The 27,136-nt window shown below is 41.2% G+C and overlaps 1 protein-coding gene across 8 annotated transcripts in view; it reads left to right on the forward strand.

Moving 5' to 3' along the window:
* Drc8 (dynein regulatory complex subunit 8) overlaps positions 1-27,136 on the forward strand; it is a 137,141-nt gene that overhangs the window by 23,173 nt on the left and 86,832 nt on the right. For 4 of the 8 annotated variants that reach the window (XM_087194076.1, XM_087194077.1, XM_087194083.1 and 1 more), the window contains exon 2: positions 11,412-11,496. In XM_087194076.1, coding sequence (XP_087050202.1) covers positions 11,412-11,496 — 85 coding nt within the window. The remainder of the gene's footprint in view (positions 1-11,411; positions 11,497-27,136) is intronic. The other 4 variants (XM_087194078.1, XM_087194079.1, XM_087194080.1 and 1 more) reach the window with 1 other exon arrangement.

The raw sequence follows: 27,136 nt of genomic DNA on the forward strand, positions 1-27,136 counted from the left end.
AAGTACATAGGATACGCGTTAGCAATTTGTAAACCAGGAAGAACAACATAAACATAAGGGCATTGATGATGGAGGGAGGAAGGAGGGGAAGGGGATGAAAAAGGAATTAAGATGTGTCGTGTACATGTGCGAGGAGGGGGACCCAACACAAGAATTCAGGACCAAGAAGACACCCTGGGCTCGGGCTGTGCGCCGGCAGCCCCAGCCGCTTGGAGGCCGAGGTGGGATGGTCAGTGGAGTGCGGGACCAAACCAGACCAAGAAGGCTGACTCGGAGTGCTGGCACCACAACACGCAGACTTACAGTTTAAGAAGCTACTGTGCACCTTGGCCAGGTCTCTAGTATTCCCCAAGCTGTCTACTTTTGGCAACTACGCTCTAAACTTAGCTCCCAGTGCCCTTGGAAACAGTGGGAGCCCCGATGACCTGTGTGCCAGAAGGACGTGTAACAGCTGTTTCTTCTCTGAACTGCGCTGCATCTCAGGGCATGAAAGTACCTTTTGCCAATAGTATAGCGTTAGTTGTGTTTTTCATAAAAGCCCTTTCTTATCTTGGGGAAATTCCCTTCTCGTCCTACTTTTCTGTTTTTATTGTGAAAGATTTTGTCAAATACTTTCCTTTTTCTTCTTACTTCTTCTTCCTCCCCTTCTGGCTCTTCCTCTTCTTCCTCCCCTTCTGGCTCTTCCTCTTCTTCCTCTTGCTCTTGTTCTGTCTCCTCTTCCTCTTCCTTCCCTTCCTCCTCCTCCTGCTCCTGCTCCTTCCCTTCCTTCCCCTCCCCCTCCCTCCCTCTCCTTCTCCTTCTCTTGTCTTTGTCGTGGTGGGGATTGAATCTAGCCAGGGCCTTCGCACTGAGCTACATCCCCAGGCCTTTTTTGTACATTTTTATTTTGTAGGAGGGTCTTGCGAGGTCACTGAGCTGTTCAGGCTGGGCTCAAATTTGTGACCTCCTGCCTCAACCTCCCATATTGCTGGGATTAACAGGTGTGTCAAGTATTTTTTCAGTGTCTGTTGAGATTACCACGTGTTTTTCCCTTCACTCTGTTAATCTGGTATGTTACATTGACTGATCGATGTATTCCTGTGACAAGTCCCACTTGGTCGTACTGGATCATCCCGTGGCAGGACACAGTTTGTTAGTATTTTTCTGAGAATTTTTGCATTGATATTTATAAGGGATGTTGGTTTAGCTTTTCTTTCTCTGATATCTTTTTTTGAAAAACAAATTTAGGCTGGCTTCACTAGGGTGCCCCGATAGCCCCAGCTACACTTTTGGCTGAGGCAAAGAGGATTGCTGGAGTCTAGTAAGAATTTGAGGCCAGCCTGGGCAACACAGTGAGTTCCCATCTGAGAGAGAGAGAGAGAGAGAGAGAGAGAGAAAAGAAGGAAAGAAAGGAGTACAAGATAAATCAGGTTTATTTTATATTGGCTTCTTGGAATAAATTAGGAAGAGTTTTTTTTCGTTTTTTTTCTTTTTTTTTTAAAGAAAAGAAGGAGGGCTGGGGATTTAGCTCAGTGGTTCCGCTGCCTACCTCACAAGTGCAAGGACTGCAGTTCAATCCCCAGTACCAAAAAAAAAGGAAAAAAGGGTTTCTTTGGCAAAGGATTGGTGTTAATTTTTCTTTAGTAGAGGCCCTTTTTTTCCCCCTCCAGGCAACAATACCAAGTCCCTGGCTGTTGTGAATACCAATAGGGGAGAGGAGTTGTCAGCCCAACCTTGAAACCAGCCTGGGTGGCCGGGCGGGGGGCTTAAGGAAAGCAGTTATGGGGCAGAGGCAGAGGCAGCCCTCTCCCCCATAGAGATGCACTTTTGATGTGGAGATCATATCTATATATATCTATCTATATAATTTTTTCTTTTCGAGATAGAGTCTCACTATGTTGTCCTGGCTGGTCTTGAACGCCTGAGCTCCAGTGATTCTCCTGCCTCAGCCCCATGAGTACTGGGACTATAGTCACACACCACTGTGCCTGGCTATGATTGTATCTTAAAGTTACGATTTTGAGCATATGGCACAAGAATGTACTCTACATAGTAGTGCAGTGGAGACAGGGACTACAATATGGTGTGTAGCTTTCCCCTTTAGTATCAGACCAGAAGAATATAGAGTGCAGATAGAGGATTTTGATGAGGCCGCTTCTGTCCATTTACTGCACTACAAGAGAGATAATAACCTTTTATTAAGTTTTATAGCAGTTTTTATTCACAGGCCACATGGAAAATGCTAGCAAGTGGTGGAAGGGCATACAACAGCGGTAACATGTTTACCGGGTAGTGTTTAGGAAATTTTTACTTTATTCTTTCTACACCAATGCTTTTGAAGTAGTTCTGTCACTAAATTATTGTGGTTTGTACTGGTTTTCTGATCAATAGTTAGTCACCAAGAAGGGAAGTTGTCAGAGTTGAGAAACTTGGATATTATTAATAAAAAAACAAACATTTCAGTTCAAACATTGAACTGAAACAAACATTTTCATACTGGAGTCATTTGGCAGGGAAATAAAATTTATGGAAATTTATCCTTAAGCTATTAAGATACTGCCAAATAAAATTTTTTTTATGCTTGCCAGTATATGTATTGCCATATAAAATGGATTGCCTTCATAAAAATAAAAATGTTATTGTATTGTTGGGATTCTTTTGGAAGAAAATTTGCATTAAGCATTTGGCTTATATTACAGAATTTTTATTTCAAATTTTCAGTAAAATTTTCATTTCTGTAAAAGGCACTCTACTTCATGTAAATAATAGAAATGTTTACTTATATATTTGTCTAAGAATTATAATGTACTTTCCCCTTTTTATTTTAGTTTATTTTTTGAGACAGGGTCTCACTCTATAGTTCAGACTGGACTTGAACTCACTATGTAGCCCAGACTGGCCTCAAACTTGCAGCCTCTCAAGTAATGTGAGTCTAGGCATATGCTACAGCACCCAGCTCCCTCCCCTCTTTTTATAACAACTTTTTTTTTTTTAAGGAGACAGGGTCTTGTTGTGCAGACCAGGATACTCTTGAACTCACTATGTAGCCCAGGCTGGCCTTCAGCTTGTGGCAATCCTCCTGCCTCAGTCTCTAGAGTGCTTGGATTACAGGTATATGCCACCACATGTGGCTATAAAAGTTTCATTAGGAAACATCTCACATGTATGGTTTGCCCATTTGAAGTGTATAATTCAATTGTTTTTAGTGTACATATGTATGACTACCATGCTTGTCAATTTTAGAACATTTATACATTTTTATCACATGCATTCTGTTTTGAATTTAAATCTTAGAATTTTCTGAGTCATTTTACATGTACAGTTAAGTGATACTAAACATTCACAATGCTGTTTAACTATCACCTACTATTCATTTCTAGAACTTTTTATCTTTCCAAACTGAAATTCTGCATCCAATAAATAGTAACTCCCCATTCCTCTTTTCTCCCAGGTCTTGGAAATCACTGTTCTACTTTGTATCTCAATGTATGGAGCATTGTAGGCACCTCAGATAGGTGGAATCATACAGTATTTGTCCTACTGTGTCTTATTTCATTTAACATAATGTCCTCAAAATTCATCCATACTGTACTGTGTCAGTTTCCTTCTTTCTGAAGGCTGAATAATACTGTTTGTATTGGAATGATGAAATCAGGCACCCTTCTCTTGTTTCTTTTTCTTTTCTTTTTTATTTCTGGTACCAGGGATCAATCTCAGGACCTTGCACTTGCCAAGCAGGCACAGTGCCACTGAACTAAATCCCGAGCCCTCTTGTTTCTGATCTTAGAGGAAAAGTTAGCTGTGGGTTTTTCATAAATGCCTCATATCATGTTGATGAATTTCCCTTCATTCTATTAATGTGGCATGTTACTTTGAGTTTCATATGTTAAGCCAATCTTGTATGCCTGGAATAAATTCCACATGGTGATAGTGTGTAATCATTTTAATATGTTGCTGAATTTATAACCACTGCCTCCATAACTTTTTTTTTTTGGTACCGGGGATCGAACTTGGGCCCTTCCGCTTGTAGGGCAGGCCACGGAACCACTGAGCTAAATCACCGGCAAACCATTGCATTTCATCATATCAGCCTAATGATTTCCCTGCCAATTTCTTCAGAACAGAGAATTTTTCCATTATAAAAATTATTGTATACCATAGAAAAAATATCCAGTTTTATTATATGAAGGAAATAAATATAACTTTGATAAATAATACCCAATGAAGCACCAAGAAGGGAGACTATGGATTCATTGAGCATTTAGTATGTTCCAGGCACTGTCAAAGTTATTCTTGTGAAGGCATTTATATTATGGGAGGGAGACAAATAAGTAAAGTGCTAATTACAACAGAAGTTGATATAAGACTGTGATTGAGATAATCCATGGGTGCTCCATGATTACACAAGAGGTTACTTAACTAAAAAAAGAGGAAGAAAGGCTTCACAAGGTAAGCTACTCAACCTTGACGATGAGTAGGAGTTAGCAAGGAAACCGGAGAGCAATTATGAATGCCTTTCATAAAGGCATGGCAAAGCATAATCATTGAGGAAACTACAGATTTGTAGGGTGGAGGATCGGTGTGGGAAAGTATTAAAAGATGACATTTTTGAGCTAGGTAGGCAACTACTTCATAAAGGGCTTTACGTGTCTGGCTCAGCAGGTTCAATGTTATTTGAAAAGGCCTCAGAAACCATCAAAGGATTTTTAACCTGTGGGTCCGATGATTAAATTTGCATTTTAGGAAGATCACCTAGGGGTACAGTCACAGAGCACTTGCCTAGTACGCCTGAGGCTCTTGATCCCCATGATTGAAAAAATAAATAAAGGAAGAAAAAAGATCATCTTTGCAAAGTGTGGACTATGGTTGAGGAGTGGAATGGAAAAGGAAGGAAAGGAGAAAGGCAGAAAATGACTACATTAATCCAGCTGGAAGTGATGAGGGTCTATCTAAGCAGTGGCAGTGGAAATGGAAAGGGAAAGACAGATTCCAGAGTGTTTAATAGGTAGAATAAAAAGATGCTGATGATCAAATAGAATTGTGAGGGTTCCTTGTTGGAAACTGAATTAGTTGGAATGGTAAGTGTGGAATAGTGATCAGGGAATCAGTAGCAAACACCAGCGAGGAGAGCAGTAGACAATGTGGTCTGAAGGAATGAACCTCAATGGAGGAATCATTTTTCATACAAGGTTGAAACAGGGATGCTGTCCAGCCCCTAACCAGGGAATTCTGTAGGATGTTGTTGTTCGCCGTGTCCCTTCAACAAACTGATTTCATGGGCTTGCGAGGCAGTAGGGAAGGGAAAGGGCTGTTTTGGTTTAAAATATACAATTAAATGAAGTACATAAACTTTGGATTTTAGGTTGAAAAATAGCTATAAGTCACTTGGGGACAGATGGAGGCATTTGAATACAGAATAGACATTAGATGATCTTAGTGAATTTTTGTTAATTTTTAAAGATGCCATAATAACATTTTATATAGGAATTTATTATAGTGATTATATAGGAAAATGTCCTTAATTTTAGGAGATGCATGCCCAAGGATTTAGGGATGAAGTATCATACTGTCTGCAATTACGTAGAGACAGAGAGGGAAGGAAGAATCAAAAATAGCAAAATAGCAACAATAGTTTACTAAGTTTTCAACTTTTCTGCATATCTGAAAGTTTTCTTACAGAAGCTGGAAAAAGTAGGACAGACTAGGAGCAGGAATAGGGGCTGTGTGCAGCAGCAAAGAGAGCAGCACTGCCACCCATCTCTCAAGTCCCCAACCTCATTGAGCCTTGCATTCTCAGCAGGACTCAAGCCAGGGACAGCAGGGCAGGTCTTCCCATCTCTTTTCACTCCAATGCGTTGACATGGAAAATAGCACAGGATTTGTATGGCACACTAGCATAGTGCTAAGTAGAAGACTAGGGGTATTAATATGGGTTTCATTAAAAAATTATTTCATTTTCTTTATAACTTTTCTAAGGGTATACAACTTATGAAAATTTTAAATAATTTTTTTAAAAGTTAACAAATAGATTTTAAAGTTTTAATAAGGAACTTGAGCTTCCTTCCCAAAATATTCCCTCTTACTACAGTAAAACTTTGATTTGCAAGCATAATTAATTCTGGAAACATGCCTGTCATCCAAAGCACTTGTATATCAAAGTGAATTTCCCCATAAGAAATAATGGAAACTCACGATTTGTTCTACAATCCCAAAATATTCATATAAAAATGGTTACAATACTGTAACATAATACAAAATAAAGAAAATACAAAATATAAAGAAAAATAAATTAAACTGCACTTACCTTTGGAAACTTTCGTGGCTGATGTGAGGGAAATGAGAGAGGAGGGTTATTGTGTAGGACCGACTTTCACTAGCACCAATGTACTCACTGCTGTCTACTGGCTCAATGGAATCTTTTTCTTTTTTTTTTTTTTGGTACCAGGGATTGAACTCGGGTCCTTGAGCTTGTGCAGCAGGCGGCGAAACCAATGAGCTAAATCCCCGGCCCTGGAATCTTTTTCTTTTCATGCAACTTTAACAAGGAACCTGTCCAATGACACTAGTCTTTGCCTCCTTTTGAGGATTTTGCATTGTTGTTAAACAGACTCATCGCTCGCACTGCTACAGCCTTATTTGAGTGGTGACTTTCTACAAAATTTCCCACATTTTACATATCTCCCTAATCTCATTTGAAGTGAGGAATTCCTCCACCTTTTTCTCCTCCTCCTTTGCAGAGGAGATCTTTTCTATAACCTCTTGCTGTTGGAAGATGATCACCAACAATGTGTGATCGGATGTTTGGTGTCACGTACTATTCATATTATAAGACATTGCTCGTTTATCAAATAAAATATATTAGAAATGTTTGTTCATCTTGCTGAACACTTGCAGGACAAGTTACAATCCCAGGTTTCACTGTATCATATTTTATACTTGAAATGGTTATATTCATTTCCTGATAAAAGTTTGAATATGAGTCCTTCTATTTTTTATAGTTTTCTACCAGTGAGAAACTTGGTTCACGTTGGTATCATCCTATGCCGCCCTGCTCTGGCCTCCTCCTTGGCACCAACTGCTTTCATCTGCTCGTACTGAGGGACAAATCTGGCCAGTGCCCAGTGTGAGGGCGCCTGAGCTAGAGAAGCTCTAGATCTTTTATTAAGGGATTAATTATTCCTGACAGGTGATCATTGAAAAAACAAGTTTTGTGATCAAAGATAATGTTTTCTTTCTTTCTTTCTTTCTTTCTAAGGCAGATGCCAGCTTTGTGCACTGTTATAAAGCAGGGAGATTTTCCCCAAAACACTATCATTGTTAAATAGATTTTGAAAATGCTCTGTAATTGAATACCAAGCAGTCACTAAAAATGGTAATCTAATGGATATTTCTTGAGGATGAAGCATGTTCACATTTATTTTTGAGTGAAATGTTTAGAGAACAATCAATATGAAGAGACTGGATGATAGGATCTGAAGATTTTTACTTAATTTAAACTTTCCATATCCTTCCCTCCCTGGCCTACCCTGCAGTAATCATGTGTGATTTTGATGATCAGAAAGGAAGTAGAACTGTTTCCATTTTATTTAATTAATTAATTAATTATTAGGGGTTGTTTTTGTTTTTGTTTTTTGTTTTTGAGACAGGGTCTCACCATGTGGTTCAGGCTGGTCTTGAATTCACTACGTACCCAAAGCTGGCCTTGAACCTCAGCGGGGATTACAGGCGCTAGTCACCACACTCTGCACTTAGTTTCCATTTTAGAAAAATAAATGCAAGCACCTAGACTTGAAAAGTTTTTGCAGTAATTCTTTTTTTGTTTGTTTGTTTTATATACTTGATTTGGTTTAATTTTCACAGTAACTTTTTTTTCTAAATATATTTTTTTATTTTTTAAATTTTATTTTATTGGTATATTTTAGGTATACAATACAATGACATACATCATTGGAAATTTGCACCTTTGCATAATCTCTCTTGGTTCTTATTTTTCCCCCTTCCCCTGCCCTCCTTATTTACAAAGACTCTGTTTCCATTTTTTCATTTTCTCAGATTAATTCCATTCCCTTCTTTCCTTTCCCCTACCCCTCCCACTTGCTGCAGTAATTCTGACATAGGGCTAAGTGTTCTATTTTTCTAAGCACTCATACACGTTGTTAAGAAGCAACTGAAGACGGAGGAGCAGACCATATGGGCAGACAATTCATAACTGAAAACAGAGGCTGTAAACAGATATGTGGATCATTATTCAGACTTGCTTGTAATCAAGGAAGTGTACATTTAAAGAATGAGATAACATTCATTTTTTGGTTTATTAAGTTTGCATGTTTTCCACTGTCATATTATTTATAATAAAGAAAAATTAATTATATCAATAAATTGTGATACATTCCTTAAGGTACTGTTGAAATGGAAGGTTATGTAATTATGTTGCAACTTGGAAAAATTAACATTTTAGTGAAGTAACTGGGAATTATAGCCTTAGTTTGTTTGTTTTGCTGTGCTGGGGATGGAAGCCAGGGCCTTACACACGCTAGGCCAGCGCTCTGCCCCTGAGCTCTAGCACCAGCCTGTAGTACTGTGAGTAGTAAGATAAAGTGGGATGAGGTTGGAGGAAGAGCAGAGATCTGGGTTCAGTCCACCTCTGCCACATAAGAACTATGGGCTTGAGCAAGTTGCATAACCTCTCTGAACTTGGCTGGCTTTTTCTAAGAATGGGACACTTCTTTGCTTGTAAATGTATGTAAAGTACCTGACACCTGGTACCTAGCATTTATTCAGTAAATATATGTTAGAGAATGGATGATGGTTAAGTGCTATATATGAAAATATTTGTATAAAGGAAGATTGGGGAAAAATACAACGAAAAGAGAGAATGAGTGATTTAAAAATTTCTCACTTTACAGGGTTGGCAGGAGGGGAAGGGGAGAGATCAGAGTTACAGGCTGGAATCTGGAAAGAATCCATATATAGATTGTGTTTAAAACTATAGGAAGAGATGTAGATAGAGACTAGGCTGGAGCTCATCAGTGGGTTGGGAAGGAGGAGTCACTGAGATCAGAGGAGAGAAGGGTATGTTTCCAGTAGAAGCACATACAACTATGTACAGTACACAGTACTCGATAGTGTGATAAATGACTGTTACTGTTTTAGATACTTATCATAACATGCTGTGCTTTTCATCCTTTAGAGCATAATCCTACTTATATAAAAGAGTTTACTGTAAAACAGTGTGGTGCTATGCCAGTGGTAGCCTCATGTATCTCGTGTTTAACTGTGTATTTGGATAATACAAGGGGCCAACACAGATGAATGACATATATCTTCTCAGTTTGCACTTAGAATTTGGCACTCTGTGTGGTACTTTGCGATACACATGGATGAAATTGCCTAATAACATATTTCTCAGATTATATTTCCTTCACGTGTCACATGACTGTATTGAAATTTAAATTTAAAAAATTTGGCCTATATGGAGTCTACTACCTATTAGAATTTTTTTTCCAAACCACTATTTGTTCAATATTTGAACAAACTGAAAATTTGTTTTGAAAATCTTTCTAAAACAAATCACATCCTTTGATGTCTTGTTAATGCTTGAGATGTTTTTTAAAATTATATGGAAACATGTTTAAGTACTTTTCAGTTTTGCTTTGGTTGAGTTCTGTTATATTTGAATATTATTATAGTTTTTTCCCTTGCATTGCTTTTCTTTGAATAATTTTAATTTTTGTATATGTGTGTGTTTAGTGAATGATAATAAAGTTATACATTTAAAAAAAGATTTCTCACTTTGAGCTGGGGCCACTGGTGGCGCATGCCTGTGATCCCAGGATTCAGGAGGCTGAGGCTGGAGGATTGCTGAGAGTTTGAGGCCAGCCTGAACTACATAGTGAGACCCTGTCTCAAAAAACCAAAAAACCAAAAAAAAACAAACCCCCAAAAAACTCACTTTATTTTTTTCACTTTTAAATTACTATTGTCACTTCTTGTCACTTAAACCTGAGGAGGGGTGACAGGGGTAGGAGAAGGGAACTGGAGGGGTTGCTAATTCTCTATTTAGCAGAATTATTTTTGTAACTGAATTGATTATCTAAACTTATGCTTAATCCCTCTCTGTCTTCTTAGGGTCCTATTTTACTTATTGCTTGGTAAAATTGAGCCTTGTTACAGATTTTCCCTATTCTTTCACTAAGTACTCCATGCTGGCCTTAGCTAGGCAGCCCAGGCTGGCCTGCAATCTGTCATCCTCCTGCCTCAGCCTCCCAATTGCTAGGATTACTCATGTGCACCGCCACCTCCAGTTGATAATCTCATAATTTCTCACCATCACTACTGCTATCGTCCTGGTCCTAGCCACTGCCCCTCTCTCACCTGGAGACCTGCAGTCATCCGCAGTTGTTCTGCCTCCACTCCTGTCCTGGTCCTTGGTCTTCTCAACAAAATAGCTGAAATGACTGGAAGCAGATCAGGTCCCACTGCCGCCGAGAAGCCCCCTGAGGTCTCACTGCATTCAGAGCCCAAACCATGCATCCTCAGAGAGCTGCAGGTCCCTGAAGGAAGCTATTCCCCACCCTCAGCCTCACAGCTTTCAGACCTGATTTCCTGCTACTCTGCACTTCCATTCTCTCCCTAAAAACTTCCTGGAGATACCACAGGGCCAGCTCCTCCCTCTCCTGGAGGAGTCTGTCCCAGTGTCACCGTGTCACCCAGGCAGCCCTTCCCAAACCCTCATGTCCGCAAGCTCCCCCACCCACAACCCAGCAGCCTCATGTCCCTTCCCTGGGTTCTTTTTTCCTCCTTTTCAAAGCACATTTGACTTACTATGTATATTCACTAAATATGCACAAGTTTATATATCTTCCCCAATAAAAATAGCTATAGGTGGCAGAGATTTTTTGCCTATTTTGTCCCTTGCTATAACCATATCAGCTAGAATACTGTCTAGCACACAGTAAGCACTCAATAAATATTTATCCACTATATCACTATTACACATGTGTAAGGTGTAGTCCCAGACATGTTTGAAGGTTCTTAGAGGGGATATTGCATTTGTATGCACACTGTGAGGCAGGGCGGGCAGGACACACGCCGGAGAAGCTGCTTTCTGGCTTTCTGGCTAGGATTTTACCCAAACTGTGGACAGGATGGATACCGTCCACTGTTTTGAGCTGGATGTTTCCATGATTATATACACATGTAAAAACTGAATGACTATGTACTGAAGATTAAAATACCTCAGAAAAAAAAATTTAAACAGCCTATCGTATTTTTTGACATCTCCAAAGGGAGTTAAGCAGGCTAAACAATACATAAAGAAAATCAGGAGAGAATCCTTTATGTTCTTCCCTATTAAGATTTCTGGTCTGGACATTGGGATTTTTGTTTTGAAATCCAAATTAAACTAATTTGGTTTACTTTGTCTTTTGCAGAAGTAAAAGTAGCAGAATTTCACAAAAGAATCAAAGAGGCATTTGCAGTGTTTGACCATGAGTCGAATAATACAGTGGATGTGAGGTTTGGAAAATATTTTTTGTTGTAATTATAAATTACTGATACAATTCATGAATAGAGGAGGGATCTTTCCTTCTTACATTGTACCTTGGATTTATTATACGATTTAAAGTATTTATGTTCCTGTGCCCTATAAAAGGTCTTTGCTAACTATTTCTTCTGGTAAATTTTGTTTCTTGTTCTTTGTAGGCCAGTGGATAGAATATAATCTCGTTGCCTGTTCTAAGCTAGAGATTATGAACTGTGTAAGAGGGATGAGCTTTACTATAGCTTCATGCTTGGCATATAGTTGGTACTCAGTAAATATTTCTTGAGTGAATGAATGGAAGTTGTTGTTGTTATTATTATATTATTATTTTGGTACTGGGGATCGAACTCAGGACCTGGCACTTGCAAGGCAGGAGGCGGAACCACTAAACTAAATCCCCACCCCAAATGGAAGTTATTTTGAAAAATATATAGATATGTATTATCAAGCCATGAACAGGATATTGCAAAGAAAAGAGTAGTAATATTTAAAAATGGTAAGCCCCTCATATTAAATAGCAAAAGGAACCAAAAGTAGAACATTATAAAATAAAGACATGAGCCAGGGGTGGTGTGCTGCATGCTTGTAATCCCAGCACTGGCGAGGCTGAGGCAGGAGGATTGCTGTGAGTTCGAAGCCAGCCTGGATTACATAGGGAGTTCAAGACCAGCCTGAACTACAGAGTGAGACTCTGTCTCAAAAAAAAAAAACAGACACGAATGTTGGTGAGACAAAGATAGACAAAAGATAGAAGAAACTACACACGAGTCTGATAGAAATCGTAGGATCTGTGACACAGCAAATAAAGGCAATGAAAGCATTGTTCCAGGAGGCTAGGCAAAATGAGGATTATTTAGAAGGATCACAACCTCAAGACTCAGTATTTTCCCAATGAGAAATGTAATTGTGTTGTATACTTACAATGTACCAATAGAAGAATTTAATAAAAAAAAAAGACTCAGTATTTAAGTGGGGTACAGTGACACACACCTGTAATTCCAGCAGGAGGATTGCAAGTTTGAGGCCAGCCTCAATTAGCGAGACTCTATAAATTAGCAATTTAGCAAGACCCTGTATCCAAAAACAAACGAACACAGTTGGTAGCTCAGTGTGAAGTCTCTGAGTTCAGTCCCCAGTAACACACACACACACACACACACACACACACACACAAACGTGCAGAGGGCAGCAAAGTAGCAGGACTGGAAAGAAACTGTTGGAAGCTTATGAACCACTGCCACTGCTTCCAGTACTAGTCAGTGACTAAGGGTTGGAACTTGAGCTAAACTCCATGAACAATATGAGACTTCAGGGCTGGGGATTTAGCTCAGTGGTTTCTCCGCCTGCTGTACAAGTGCAAGGACCCGAGTTCGATCCCCAGTACCAAAAAGAAAAAAAAAATGAGACTTCATTTATGCCAAGTTGTGACTATGTATTCCTTAGTTTCTTACACTTGAAGGTACAGGACTGATAAATACAACCAGTTTCATTGTTTTGTTTTAATAGTTTCATTGTTGTGCTGTCATCCTTGTTTTTGGGGGTTCTGAGATGGAACCCACGGCTTTACGTCCACTAGGCAGGTGCTGTACCGATGGGCTCCATCCAGCCCTCTGTACGGTAGAAACATTTTGCGCCATGTCATTTTATACCCACAGCTGTGTGTCTGGGCCTGACATCAGTGGAGAGGTGGGGAAGGGAGTTAAGTTCGTCTCTTGCGCACCTGACTGCTCGGCCTAGTGTGAGCTTTGGCCTAGCCACTGCTGAGGAAGTGGGGACATTGTGCAGGGCTGAGTGGCCTCTCGGACAGTCATGGGTGAGGGAGGGCATGGTGGTGGGGAAAGGGTCGTAGTCCTGGCCAGAGTGTGAGTGACTGACTGTGAGAATGGCAAGTGCTTTGAAGCTGGAGCATCCTCCCAGGGCAGGGGAGGGAGGTCTAGTTCGGGAAGCCAGGAAGGTGCTGCTGTAGAGGGAGCAGGGAAAGACAGAAGGCAAGACCCTTGCTTTAGGCCTGGATCTGACAAACCATCTGCAGTGGGGAGCTCAGGGCTCCATGGTGCTGCCTCCTTGCTTTCATGTTTTCATCTGTGCAGGAGGGCCGGGGCAAGGAAAAGGCAGGCAGTTTGCTCAGCAGCACCTCGGGCTTTTCTGATTCTCAGTCTTTTGCTCCCCTTTGTGGAGCACTTCCCGCTGGCCCCTCCTGCGAGGGCTCCAGGGCTTCTCCTGTCTCAGGTCAGACAGAAGTAGCCAGGAGAAAGTCACCCAGGTCCCTCGGAGCAGCCACACCAGCCAGGCCTTCTTTGTTAAAAGCTAATTCAGGAAAAATAAACATGTTTGTGGGCAGCATGTTTTTCCCATTCCGAATTAAAATAACTTTACTAAGGCCTTGAGGGAAAGTGTATGTTTTTACAACTTAAGTGGTCAACTTCATTAAATAAAGATGGTGAGTAAGAAACTTAGCCGGTAGGGGTATAAGAAATTCGGCATTGTTTGAGCATTAAAATATTAATGTTAAGCATATTGAAGATCAGCAACATGGGTGAATGAAGCTTGCTAATCTTTATTCCTTATGTTAATTGGCAAGGCACTTTACAGTTTGTTTGTTTGTTCATTTATTGGTGTTTTGAGACAAGGTCTCACTGTGTAGCCCAGACTGGCCTCCAGCTCAGGACGATCCTCCTGCCTTAGCCCCCTGAGTGCTGGGGCTACAGGCGTGTGCCACCACACCTGGCTGCACTTTCTAGCTTATAATAAGTGTTCTCCCAATGTCAGTACCACTGTCGCCCACCTGTTACACCCTGGAAGCTGAGGACTGAGACACAGGGAAGACATGCAGGAGTTGGCTGCAGAGCTGGGAGTCTCAGCCTCTGCCGTCAGCAGCGTCCTCTCCACCCTAGGAGGCCCAGAGAGAGTGATGACGGGATTGGCGCCTGCCTCCCCTAGCCTTGGCTCTTTCTCCATCTGTCAAAGTGGTTAATACATCTGGAATTTATCTTGGCGTATGATTAAAAGTGAAAGTCTAAGTAGGCTTTTAATTTTCAACTTATTAAACTTATTTTTAAATTTATTTCCTGAATCGTGGGACCTATTTCATAACATGCTACATTTTGTTACTCTTCTTTTAAAATATTTTAATTAAGGACTGAGGCAATATTTTATGTAAAGAAGCCATGTAGAGAAGTGTCCTGGAGTGGAGGGAGAGACGCAGATGGCCTGGCCTGGGCAGGGGTAACAGCTGGCCTTTGGGAGGTATCCAGGCCTGGGCTGCGCCTCCCGGGAGGGAAGGTGCCATTTCCCTCAGAGGAGAAGTGTAGGGTGTCATTTCCGCTGCATGGCAGGCCTGGGCCCTGGGAGGTGAGTTCTGTGGTGGCGGCTCTCCCTTCTTCTTATCTCTGCCGTACACCAATGGAAAGATTTAATTTGAAACTTTATCACATTAAGTAGAAGGGAGGCCTGGTACTATGACTGCCAGGCAACTGCCTTCTGTTCTCCTCAGGCCTGGGAGGGGCAGCCACAGTTGGGAACCAGACTTCTGGGTTCCCAACCCAGCTCTGTGACTGGACTTGTTTATTTTCTTTGTGCCTCAGTGTCCATGTTTGCCTCAGAGAAGGCAAACAAAGAGTAGGGTTTGGGGACCCCTGTATATCGCTGAGACCCTTTCAGGTGACTGTGAAATCAAGCTATTTTCAAAATAAAGCTATGACAGTATTAGCTATTTTTGTTCCCCCCATTTTTTGAATGTCTCTTGAAGTTTTGCAAACCCTACTTGTTATGTGGTATTACAACAGATTGAATGCAGAACTAGATACAAAAATCCAGCTGTCTTTTTTTTATGCCAGACGTTAGAGGGATTAGCAGACATGCAAAACAGTACCATTCTTCCAGTTAAATTTATTTTTTGTTTTGGAAAATATAGTTATTCTCATAAAATTATGTTATTTATGTAAACATACAATATAGGTTTATGTATTTCTAAATGAGTTAATGCATATTTTTAAAATGTAAAGTTTAATTTCTAATATGGTAAATATAGATTCATATAACTAACATAAACAAAAGCTCTTCAAGGACCTTAATAATTTTTAAGAGATATAAAAGGAGTTGTGAGACCAAAAAATTTGAGAATCACTGTTGTCAGTGCACATTTTTAAAGCTCTTAGAACACTATTAACTGGTAACAAATTAGCTTGGGATTTAAAGCTCAGGACAATATTAGCTATTATTATTATCCCATTTCATATTCAAATAAATAATTCAGACTTTTTTCTTCCTATTTAATCTGAATGATCAATGTTGTATTGCACATAATAAAACACGATAACTTTTTATTTATTTCTATGTGTATTAATATTGATCCCTTAAGTTCTGAAGCATTTCTTTTTCCTTTCCATTTTCTTTATTAAATAGTTTTTTGTTTGTTTGTTTTTGGAACTAGGTCCCGCTATGCAGCCCAGGCTGGCCTTGAATTCATAGTGATCCTCCTGCCTCAGCCTCTCAAATGCTGGGATTACAGGCATGTGCCCAGCTATTAAATAGTTTTTGAAATCTTGCTTCTTGAAAAACATCAGGCAAGTTTTTAATATCACTAGTTAGGGGCATTATGATTTGTCTCAAGCAAATCATTAACCATAATACATTTTCTTTTTTCTTTGGTTTTCTTTTTGAGTCAAGGTATCACTATGCAGTTCAGACTTGCCTTGAACTCACAATGTAGACCAAGCTGGCCTCAAACTCACAGCGATCCTCCTGCCTCAGCCTCCCAAGTTCTGGGATTACAGATGTGGGCCACCATGCTCAGCCCATAATACATGTTTACTTATATATTTTCCTGCTCTTTGTTTAGAAGTCAATCAATAAGAATGATTGAAAATTAACTGAATAGATGATAAATGCACACAAGGGAAATTCTAAAAGTACAAAGAATATATCATGTAAGTGATGCTCTACACCTCTAACTCCTGGCTGTCCAGTTGTTTTCTAAAGGCAAGGTTTGCTACAAGTTTCTCTACTTCTCCTGGGAATAGTTCATACAAATATGTGTGTGTTTATTTTTGATTTTGGTAAAATCTGACTACCGTAAATGTTACCATGGTAACCATTTGTACGCTCACAGTTCAGTGCATTAATGTGAACATGATTGTGCACCCCCACTGCCACTCACGTCCAGGCTTTTACCTCTTTCCAGGCTGAAACTCTGCACCCATTTAATAATAACTGCTCATCTCTCCCTCCCTCAGTTCCTGGTAGCTGTCTTTCTGCTTTCTGGCTCATAGCAGTGGAGTCATATACTATTGTCCTTTTGTGTCCATCTTCTGTCCGTGTACCATTGTCAGAAAATCATCTTCTGATTAAATCCCACTGTGTCTACCACATTGTTTATCCATCCCTCTGTGGATGGCCTTTGGCCTGTTTTCACCTTTTGACTATTGTGGGTATTACTGCTATGAATATTGGCATACAAAGATCTGTTTAGGTCCTTGCTTTTAATTCTTTTACATGTAACTAGAAGTGGAATTGCTCCATTGTGTGATAGTTCTGTTTGTTCCTCCCGGCAATCCCAGTACTGAGGGTTGAACCCAGAGCTGCATCCTGCCTCAGCGTCCCAGAGTCCTGGGATTACAGGTGTCCACCCCCGTGCCTTGCTGTGTTTGATTTTTATTTTTGGAGGAATACCATACTGTTTGTACAGCAGCTGCACCATTTTACATTGCCACCAGCGTCCAAAAATGTTCCAGGTTCTCTAGATCCTTGTCAACAGTTGTGATGTTCTGGTGCAGTTTTGTTTTTGGTTGCTGTTGTTTTATAATAGCCATTCCTGTGGTGCAAAGTGATACTCACTGGGATATTAATTTGCACTTCCTTAATGATCAGTAGAGTTAAGCATCTTTTCATGTGTTTATTGGCCATTTGGACATACTTAAAAGAAATGTAGAGTCTAGTCTTTTGCCTGTTTTTTAGGTTGTTTTTTTCTTGTTAAATTTTAGGATATATATATATATATATATATGTATTTTTTTTTCTTCTTCTTCTTCTTCTTGTTTTGGGGGGGTGGTTTTTGAGACAGGGTCTCACTCTGTAATTCAGGCTGGCCTTGATCTCATGGCAATCCTCCTGCCTCAGCCTCCGTAGTGCTGGGATTACAGGCATACACCACCATGCCCACTAGGATGTGTATATTTTTAACACAAGTAGTGAGATACTATATGAATCATTCTGCACCATGTTTTCTCACTTATCAATGTATCTTGGTGATTATTCTTTATTAGTATGTAAGGATCCTTCTGTTTCATTATATGGATGAACCATAATACATTAGATTAATCTCTCATAAGTGGGCATTTACGTTGTTTCCAGGCTTATGGGTCTGCATTTGTGCAATGGAAAAACACATTATAAAAGACAAATGGGAACTCTTGGACTCACCCCTCAGTAAGGGACGAATGGTAAGAACTGAGATCTGTTCCTGCAAGGATGGTTTACACATGTGAATAAATGGAGCAAGGAATTAGACTACATTGTGTGACTTGGAAAAATCTCAAAAATAACATTGCGTTAAAAATTACAAAAGGAAGCAAAGATTACGGTACCATATATGTACACTTAGAACCCATGGAACAATAGTATATATTGCTTATGAATATGAAGACCTGCACGGGAATTAGAAACCTTGTCCTCAGAATCGCGGCTGCCTCTGAAGATGGAAGGAAAAGGACAGCAGTGTCAGCTGTCTCCTTAGTGTTTTATTGGTAAGGGCAAAATCTGAAGCAAATGTGGCAAAATGTTAACACTGTTAAATCTTGGTATTGGGTGCATGGCTATCAAATTTTTTCTGTACTTTTTCTCTGAAGTATTTCACAATTACACATACAAATTTAAAAAATTTTTTTTTGTTTTTTTGAGACAGGGTTTCACTATGTAGCATGGGCCTCAAAGTGATCCTCCTGCCTCAGCCTCCCAAGTGCTGGGATTATAGGCGTGTGCCACCATGTCTGGCAAAAATAAATATTATGAGAAGAGTGGTTTTATACTTCACCTATTCACCATTTCATTTTCCAGTTGCTTTGCAAAAAACTGGTTTGTTGATCATCGTGCTTTTCATGCACTGTGATTAAAGAAAGGATTTCTTAAAGAAAGCTTAAAAATGTCATCCCAAATCCTATTTTCTGAACTATTAATTGTTAATGTTAGATAGCTGTCATTCTAGACTTCTTTCTATGCACATGTGATAGGATAAATGGATAGAAGGGTATGGGAAGTAGTAATGAAAGGAGAAGTGAAGGAAGAAAAAAAATTATGGAAGAAACATCTAGACTATAATCTCCATAAAAGCAGGGGTTTATATTTTGTTCGCTCTGTGTCTCAGTGCCTAAAATTCTGTTTGGCACATAGTAGGTGCCCATGAAATATGAAATAAATGAAGAGAGTAGTCATATAAAAGTAAGATCACTATAGTTAGGTTTTCCAAAAATAAAAAGTATTTACTTGAATTAACAAAAGATAAATATGTATTAAATTGAAGAAATACAGAATTTCAAATGTTTGTCATAAGAGATGATATTTGTTTTAAATTCAGGAAAGATTGAAAAAAACATTAAGAAGCTATAGTCCTTATGTGAGTTTTGTTTTGTTTTGTTTGGTACTGGGGATTGAACTCAGGACCTTGCACTTGCAAGGCAGGCATGGTGCCTCTGAGCTAAATCCCTGGCCCACCGTATGTCATTTAAAAAAAATGTTATCTATTTCAAATATTAAAAGTACCAGTTAGCTGGGGATTTAGTTCAGTGGTGCTGCTGCCTGTCTCACAAGCGCAAGGTCCTGAGTTCGATTCCCAGTACAAAAAAAGAAAAAAGAAAAGAAAGAAAAAGTACCACTTAGTTCTTTGCTGGGAAAGATAAGGAAATTAGCACTTTGAAAATTATTTTTACTCCTCCCCCATTTATAGGTCCATTATTTTTACACCTATGAGGTTTGTTTAGTATTCACATGATTCTCAGTGCATTTTTTGCGTATTTGAATAGAATTACTGCTCCTACCATTATCCTGGTTTGTTTTTTGTGTTACTGTTCTTTGTTTCTGTTGTCTAGATTCAATTGTCATTTTTTTCCCAGGAAGAGCTCATATATATTTTTCCCTGAATGTTTGCTTTGCACTTGAGTATTTTGTACTTGAATGATTGACATCCTATACATTTACACCATTTTATTTTATTTTTTTATTTTTTATTTTATTTTTTGGTACTGGGAATTGAACTCGGGACCTTGCGCTTGCGAGGCAGGTGGCAGAACCAATGAGCTAAATTCCTGGCCCTATTTACACCATTTTAAAATCTATAATGATTTTGAGTACTCCGGTGTATGACTCTACTGTTTCACATAGCTCCTAGTTTTGAAAATTTAAGCTGTTTGTAATTGGATGCTGTTATAATTATGACAGGGCTAAAATTATTAATATGGAATTAGTCAAAGACCTTATCCTTTTACTAGATTGCCAAAAAATAAATTCTCTAAGCGTAATTGCTTTCCTTTTTTTTTTTTTTTTTTTTTTTTTTGTAGCAGAGTCTCACTATGTAGTTTAGGCTGGCCTTGAACTCATAATGTACCCCAGGCTGGCCTTGAATTAGCAGCAATCCTATTGCCTCAGCCTCCTGAATCCTGGGACTGTGTGTGCCACCATGCCCAGTTTAATTTGCTTTCCTAAAGAGCAAGATTTATTTTTTCTTGTTGAGAGGTAGGTTATGTCAATCTTCATAATTAAGTTCTGAGAACAGGACTGTTCTGAATGAGTTTTGGAAATAGAGTTTAAGATGGGAAAACAAGATTTGAGAGAATGAGTAGTGGAACTTAAGCAGTTACAGGATATAAAGAGAATAATCAGGAAAGGAGTTCCACTTAAAAATATATTTTGAATAGATAATGAATTCACATGGTTAGAAATTCAAAGAGAACAAAGTACAAAGAAAAGTCCCTCTACCCCTTCTCACCAGCTACCTAGTTCCCCTCCAAAGAACCAGAAACCATAGCACTAGTTCCCAGATGTCATTCTAGAAGTAGTCTATGCATTTACAAAGAAACACATATAATATTAGTTTCTCATTCCTCCTTTTATGTTGTAGCGTGGCACCGTTTGTATACTTGAAGTGCAATCAAACCCATGGGGAGGCTCATTTTCATGGCTTCTTGGTAGCAGAGGTCTGGAATGGATGGAGCTTTCCAGCTCAAGCTTGGTCTAAGTGGGTCCGTGACCTAAATCAGGTCCTGAGTACATATTGAAAGGCATCACAAAGGGCAGAGGGTCCCAGGTAGTCGAGGAAACTATGTTCCAGGCCTTATAGACTGAAGCTGCTTAATAGGATGGCACTGTGACAGGGCAATAGCATTGGGTTCAGGTTATCCTATTCAGGGCACTTACCTGGCTGTTTGGGTAAGACCTTTTCTGGATTTGCTCTTTGGAGACCAGGCTTGGCCGACCCTGGGTTGTAGCTATCCATCTGTGGTTATCATATTGTCTAGATCAGGTGCAAACTTTGGTGTATGGGGTGATGGTCAGCTGGGATAAGGAACTCCTGGAGAGGTAACTATTTCATAGGGGCACTCTACTCGTCTGTGGATTAATCCATGGGAAGTGGGTCACTTCCTGGCTGCCATAAAGCGAGCAGCTCTGCTTCACCACACCCTTCCACCATGTTGTTCCTGCCTTGTTCCCAGCCAATCATAGACTTGAACCTTTTCAGCCATGAGCCAGATTTAAGCTCTCTGCCTTTAAGTTGTGGGTTCTGAGTAATTTGTCCCAGCACCAGGAAAGCTGACTAATACACGTGGCTGCAAAAATGGGGAGCCTGAGGCTCTCTGAGGATTGATAGTCTCCTGGAGTGTACTTCCTGAGGCCCTCTGTGGCTTCCAGGTTCCTACTTTCTGAAACCTCCAGCTATTCTCCTCAACATAGGAATTATAATATTGGACTGACTTGAAGACTGTAAGCCCTGTTAAATATAGCAGAGAACAATTTTATGGTAGTACCTTCATTTGCTTTGAATGATAGAAAGGAGAGGGAGGGGAGAGGAAGTGGACATAAAAAGAATTCAGATGTGTTATGTACACGTACCAGTTCCCCATGATGGATATAATCATTATGTACTGCAAGCATGTACTAAGAAAAAGAAAAAGAAAAAGACAGCACATAAACCAAAACAGCATTACTGTGTACTGAGATGTCCCCAGGTGCATTTGGAGACCTGGCCCTGCATCAGTCTGTTGGCTGTGCTCTTCCAGCACGCACGGGGCCCACAATCTTTCAATTTTCTTAGTCAGTGTAGGATTATTGTGAGGATATATTTGAAAATGAGCAATATAGGAAGTAATTATGCCCTCTATAGATACGAAATAGCGAAAGCTCACCACAGTGGCGTTGTTAGTGCACTGGAATGACATTTGTTGCCGCCATTAAGGGAATGTGGGGCTGCTCCAGTGTCTCCTCGTCAATTCCAGTCAGCAGTCACGTTGGGCACTCTGCTGCTCTGTATCTTCTCTCTCCCAGATTCTTTTTTACCTTACTGCTAATTTATGCTCTAGTTTAAATTGCCACCTCGCTTCTGCTTCCTCATGGCTTGTGATGCCTTGAGATTGTGCTTTGCCTCTTCTCTGAGTGTGTGTGATTCCCCTTCCATCTCTGTCCTGCTCTGCATGCCTTGCTTTGAAACTCCCAAGGAAGAGAGAAGAAAAGCCGGCGTTGGTCTGTGGTTAATATCCAGTGGAGGGCGCCTCTGTGAGAAGAGCTCGTGTGGCAGCTTACAGGCGTCTCTTACCTCAGGTTCAAGCTGCTGTGGCCAGAGAGGCAGGTGAAACTGTCCAGAGCATCGCAGTCATACATCAACTCTCAGCAGGGACCAGGGCACTTGGGAGGAACTCTACTGCTGCCTGCTGCCATTACCCCCAATCCTGATAAGGCAGTGTAAGCTTGATGCCAGGACACTGCAACCCAGTTCCTAGACAGCAGCCACAACTCGGAGGTGATCTCACTGGTTTCTTAACAGTCCCTCCCTGGCCGCGCCAGTGACCCGTGTTGTCGTGGTTGCTGTGGTAGAGCCTGGGTGCTCTAACTCTGTTCCTCTTCACCGGAGCACAGAGCTACACTGGAATTCCAAGATCTTCTGCAGACAGAGGGTGCTGGAAGTTAGTGGAGTCAGACCACGGCCTGAGTTTGATCAGTGAGATGCAGTGTGCCACTTCTAGTCCTGCTCCACAAACACCTCTGCTTGTGAGCCTTTGGACTTTTCCCCCTGGAGTGTGATACAGACAGGAAAGTGACACTGGAAGCCACATGCTAAAGACAATGTGATCACAAGGTGAAACGAGCTGGATCTTTGAGTGATTTTTTGAGGAAAGCCACTCATCGACCAAGAACACCCATTTTTAGAGCTCGTGTGGTGGCCCATGCCTATAATTTCCAGCTATCTGGAAGGCAGAGGCAGGAGGATCATGAGTTCAAGGGTAGCCTGGGAAACCCAGTGAGACCCCATCACAAAATACAAAATGCTTAGAATCCCAGCGCCCTGGGAGGCAGAGGCAGGAGGATCCTGAGTTTCAGCGCAGCCTGGTGCACTCTGTGAGACCCTGGCTTGATACAAAAAATAAAAAGGGCTGGCTGGGGTGAGAAGGCCCTATTTTCAATCCCCAGTACTGAGAAACAGAGAGAGAGAGAGAGAGAGAGAGAGAGAGAGACTCATTTGGGATTTAACGTAAGCCACCTCTGTGGGTACTGTGTTAATGGAGCCAGTGGAAGTTGGTGTTAGTCATAGGCATGACTGTGATCTTCTTATAGAGGCATTATTGAGGTTGCTCCACAGAAGAGTTTGGGCCCCTCGATGTCTTGGTGAGCTCCATCTCAGGCTGAAATCAGTCAGTAGGGGCTCCTTCAGAGAGGCTTGATGGGGTATAGAAGAAAAGCCCTTGGTGTTTTGCTGCTCCTGTCAAGACTGACAGGAAGAATGTGTCCTCACCAGTCACAGGCTGTGGATATCAGACGTGTTTATAGTGGCATGAGAAAGCTCAGAAGTTTTTAAAAATTGTCCTCAAATTTAACTGGGGAGGAGTGAGAATGAAGGCCATGGCTATACCTATTGGTGCCCCTTGTCCCAGGGCAGGTAGCCCTGTCCTCACCACACAGTTCATCCTGACCTGAACTGCAGTATTGCGTTGTTCTGGAGAGCCAGGGATGGGAACCTCGTCTCCTCAGGCAGTGAGGCAAGCGTCTAAATCTGTCCTTCGCCCGGGGGAAGGTGAGAAAGGACTGGTGCGGGTGCTGTTCACGTGGCTGTGAGAGGGAGACTTGGTTACAGTAGCAGTGTCCCCAGGAGCATGGGGATTCATGATTTTTTTGGTTGTGAAGGAATTAGAAACAAGTGTTTCGAGGTGCCCACTGCATAGCATAGTACCGAAACCAGGCTAGAAGCCAGGCTGTAAGCGCTGTGAGTCAAGCAAGCCTTTGGTTCATTTAAAGGCAAGGGAGCTATACCAGTGTCTAGCCCACAGCCTTCTGTTTCTTTTTTCCTTTCTTTCTATTTCACGTGGTGCTAGAGATTGCAGCCAGACTTTGTGCAAGCTAGGCAAGCGCTCTGCCACTGAGCTACACCCCCGTCTTTTGAATTACCTACAAGTGACAGTCAAATGTCTATTTTATTTTTTCTTTTTGGTACTAGGAGTCAAACTCAGGACCTTGTGCTTGCCAGGCAGGCATGGCGCCACTGAGCTACATCCCAGCCTCATCAAATGTCTGCTCTTTTTGAAAACTATAGAGTGCAGTGTGTAGAGTTTCCAGCTTCTCAGTTTCCACTGAGAGCTCATTTTAGGCCATTTTCTTTTGTGTATCCCACACCAAAAGACTGCTTAGGTTTTTAACTGAAAACTTACATATATATTTTTGTCTCTCTAAAGCAACAAACTTGTTGAAGACAAACTATTTAATATTTGGATTCTGTAATCCATACGGCATTGCCTTTCGTCAATCTATATTCAGGGCCCATATGCCTAAAGTACCTAACTAGCGTGTGGAGTTATCAAGAAGTTAAACTGAAAGGTGAGCCAGGAGCCATTTGGTGAAAGACCTTGCTTGCCACCCTGAGGAACTCGATTTCAGTATGTGAGGAGCACAAATCCATAAATGCAGACAAGTGAGAGATGATTGGGGCTTTTAGGAAAAGACGCTAGTTGCAGGATGAATGGGATTGGTTGGCACCTGGACTAGGGCAGTGGCTCCTAGTTCTGGGTGCACATTAGAGTCACCTGGGGCTCCCAGTACAAACACCCCCTCCCCTCCCCAGCCAGCAGGCAGCATTGAGCAGAGGACTCGGACAGGGACAAATGCCGGTGGCATAAAGGCTGCCACTAGCAGGTATGAAAAAGGGTGCATAAAGCAGTGAGGGTTAGAGCTTGGGAAGAAAGTTGGAGAATTCCAGCTGTGGGTGACTCTACAGAGCTGCGCTACAGCCTGGATAGGCCGGAAGGAACGGCGTGCCGAAGAGCAACACGGAGGGCTGGGACTGGGGCTCGGTGGTGGAGCCTTGCCTGGCATAAGCAAGGGCTTGGGTTCACCCCCCTCCTCCGTCCCCCAACAAAGCACGGAGCTGACACACAGTGCTCTCCAGTACCCCAGGGCTTTCCTGCACCCACGGCCTCCAGCTGGGCAGGGCAGAGGCCAGGCGCCTCACAGGTACGGGCAGGACAGCACCCTGCCTCAGCCACACCCACACCCACAGGGAATTATCCCTTCTCCTTCGGAGTGTTCCTTGGCACACCCTGATAGCTGTACTCTGAGTTATGCTCTCCCTGAGGCAATGCACGTGGGAAACTAGCTGCCTACACTGTGGGGAGACTTCTGGATGGAAAGGCCTCCATTATTATTCCAAAACCCCCAATGTCTTCTATATTAAAAAAAAAACAAACACAAACCTTCCGCCCATTAAAACTCTCAGCTACTCCTCTCACTGCCTTTTTCATGGCAGTCAGCGTTTTACTGACCTCCTTCACTCTGTTCCTTCTTCCTCGTGCAGTTTGTGCTTTGACTTCTGTCCTCCTATCTCATTCGTATTCCAGCTGTTTTCCCCCGGATCGCTAGTTGTTTCTTCCCTCACTTTCCATGGCAGTGCCTTTTGTTCTCATCCAGCATCTCTGACTCCTTCCTGGCCTGTTACTGTCTCCCAAAGGCCCGCCTCAGTCCCTCTTTCCACTTATACCTGTTTTGGAGAAGTCTCTTTCATCTATATTCAAATCTGGGCCTCAACCTGGAAAAAAAATTGTGAAAATCTAAAGTAAATACACAACTCTTAGCCGGGTGTGGTGGCACATGCTTGTGATCTCAGCACTTGGGAGGCCGAGGCAGGAGGATCACTTCGAGGTTGAGGCCAGCCTAGGCTACATAGTGAGTTTGAGGCCAGCCTGAACTACATAGCAAGACCCTGTCTCCAAAAAAACCAAAAACAAAAACAAAAAAAACAGTAGGCACTCATAAATAAAATGAAAAGCTAGTTTTCTGCAAAGGGTAATGAAAAGATGAACCACTAGCAAGTGATTTTTGCTGTTGCTATTTATTTACTTAATCATTTTTGGAGATGGAGATCGAACCCAGATCTTCAATGTGCTTCCCAAACATTCACTCTCTGACCTACAACCCAATTCATTCCTTTGGTTTTGCTCTTTTGGAGAAAGCACAAATACACAAGTGACTTGCAGGAAATAACATAAAGAAAATTTAAAACATTGTGGGAGTAGTTTGCATAACTCTGTACATGCTAATTTGAAAATCTAGCTGAAGCTGAGTGTGGTTGTGCACACCTGTAATCCCAGCACTCTGGGAGGCTGAGGCAGGAGGATCAAAAGTTTGAAAAAAAAAAAAGTTTGAGCCCAGCCTGGGCAATTTAGTGACTTATCCACACCCTGTCTCAAAATAAAAGGGGGCTGAGGATGTAGCTGAGTGCAAAGGCACTGAGTTCAGTCCCAGTACAAAAAATAAATTAAATAAAATAAATTACCTCATCCAGGCAACGTTCTAGTAACGTACAGTTTGTCAAAACCTATCCCAGTCATTGTGTACATGGGTTGGAAGACTCAATACCCCTCAAATTGATGAGCAGATTCAATGCAATATCTATCAAAATCCCAGGTGCCGTTCATGGTGTTACATGCATGGAATTTCAGCACTCAGGAAGCTGAGGCAGGAGGATCACAAATTTTTTTTTTTTTGTACCAGGGATCGAACTTGGGATCTTGGACTTTTGAGGCAGGTGGCGGAACCACTGAGCTAAATCCCCGGCCCAAGGATCACCAATTTGAGGCCAGCCTGGAATACATACTGAGACCTTGTCTCAAAAAAAAAAAAAAAATTAAAATCCCAGATGCCTTTTTTTTTTTTTTGGTGCTGGGGATGGAACCCAGGACTTTGCACGTACTAGACCAATGTTCTACTACTGACTATCACTGAGCTAATCTCTCACCTCCCCACCTAGAAATTGACAAGTTGATTCTAAAATTCATATTGAATTGTAAGTGACCCAAGATAACCAAAACAATCTCGTGAAAGAGCAAAGTTGGACTCATACTTCCTGATTTCAGTATTTATTTCAGAGCT

Source organism: Heterocephalus glaber, unplaced genomic scaffold, assembly GCF_053883595.1.
Source record: "Heterocephalus glaber isolate CG9 unplaced genomic scaffold, H.glaber_assembly_v1.0 deba00001600, whole genome shotgun sequence".
NCBI lineage: Eukaryota > Metazoa > Chordata > Mammalia > Rodentia > Bathyergidae > Heterocephalus > Heterocephalus glaber.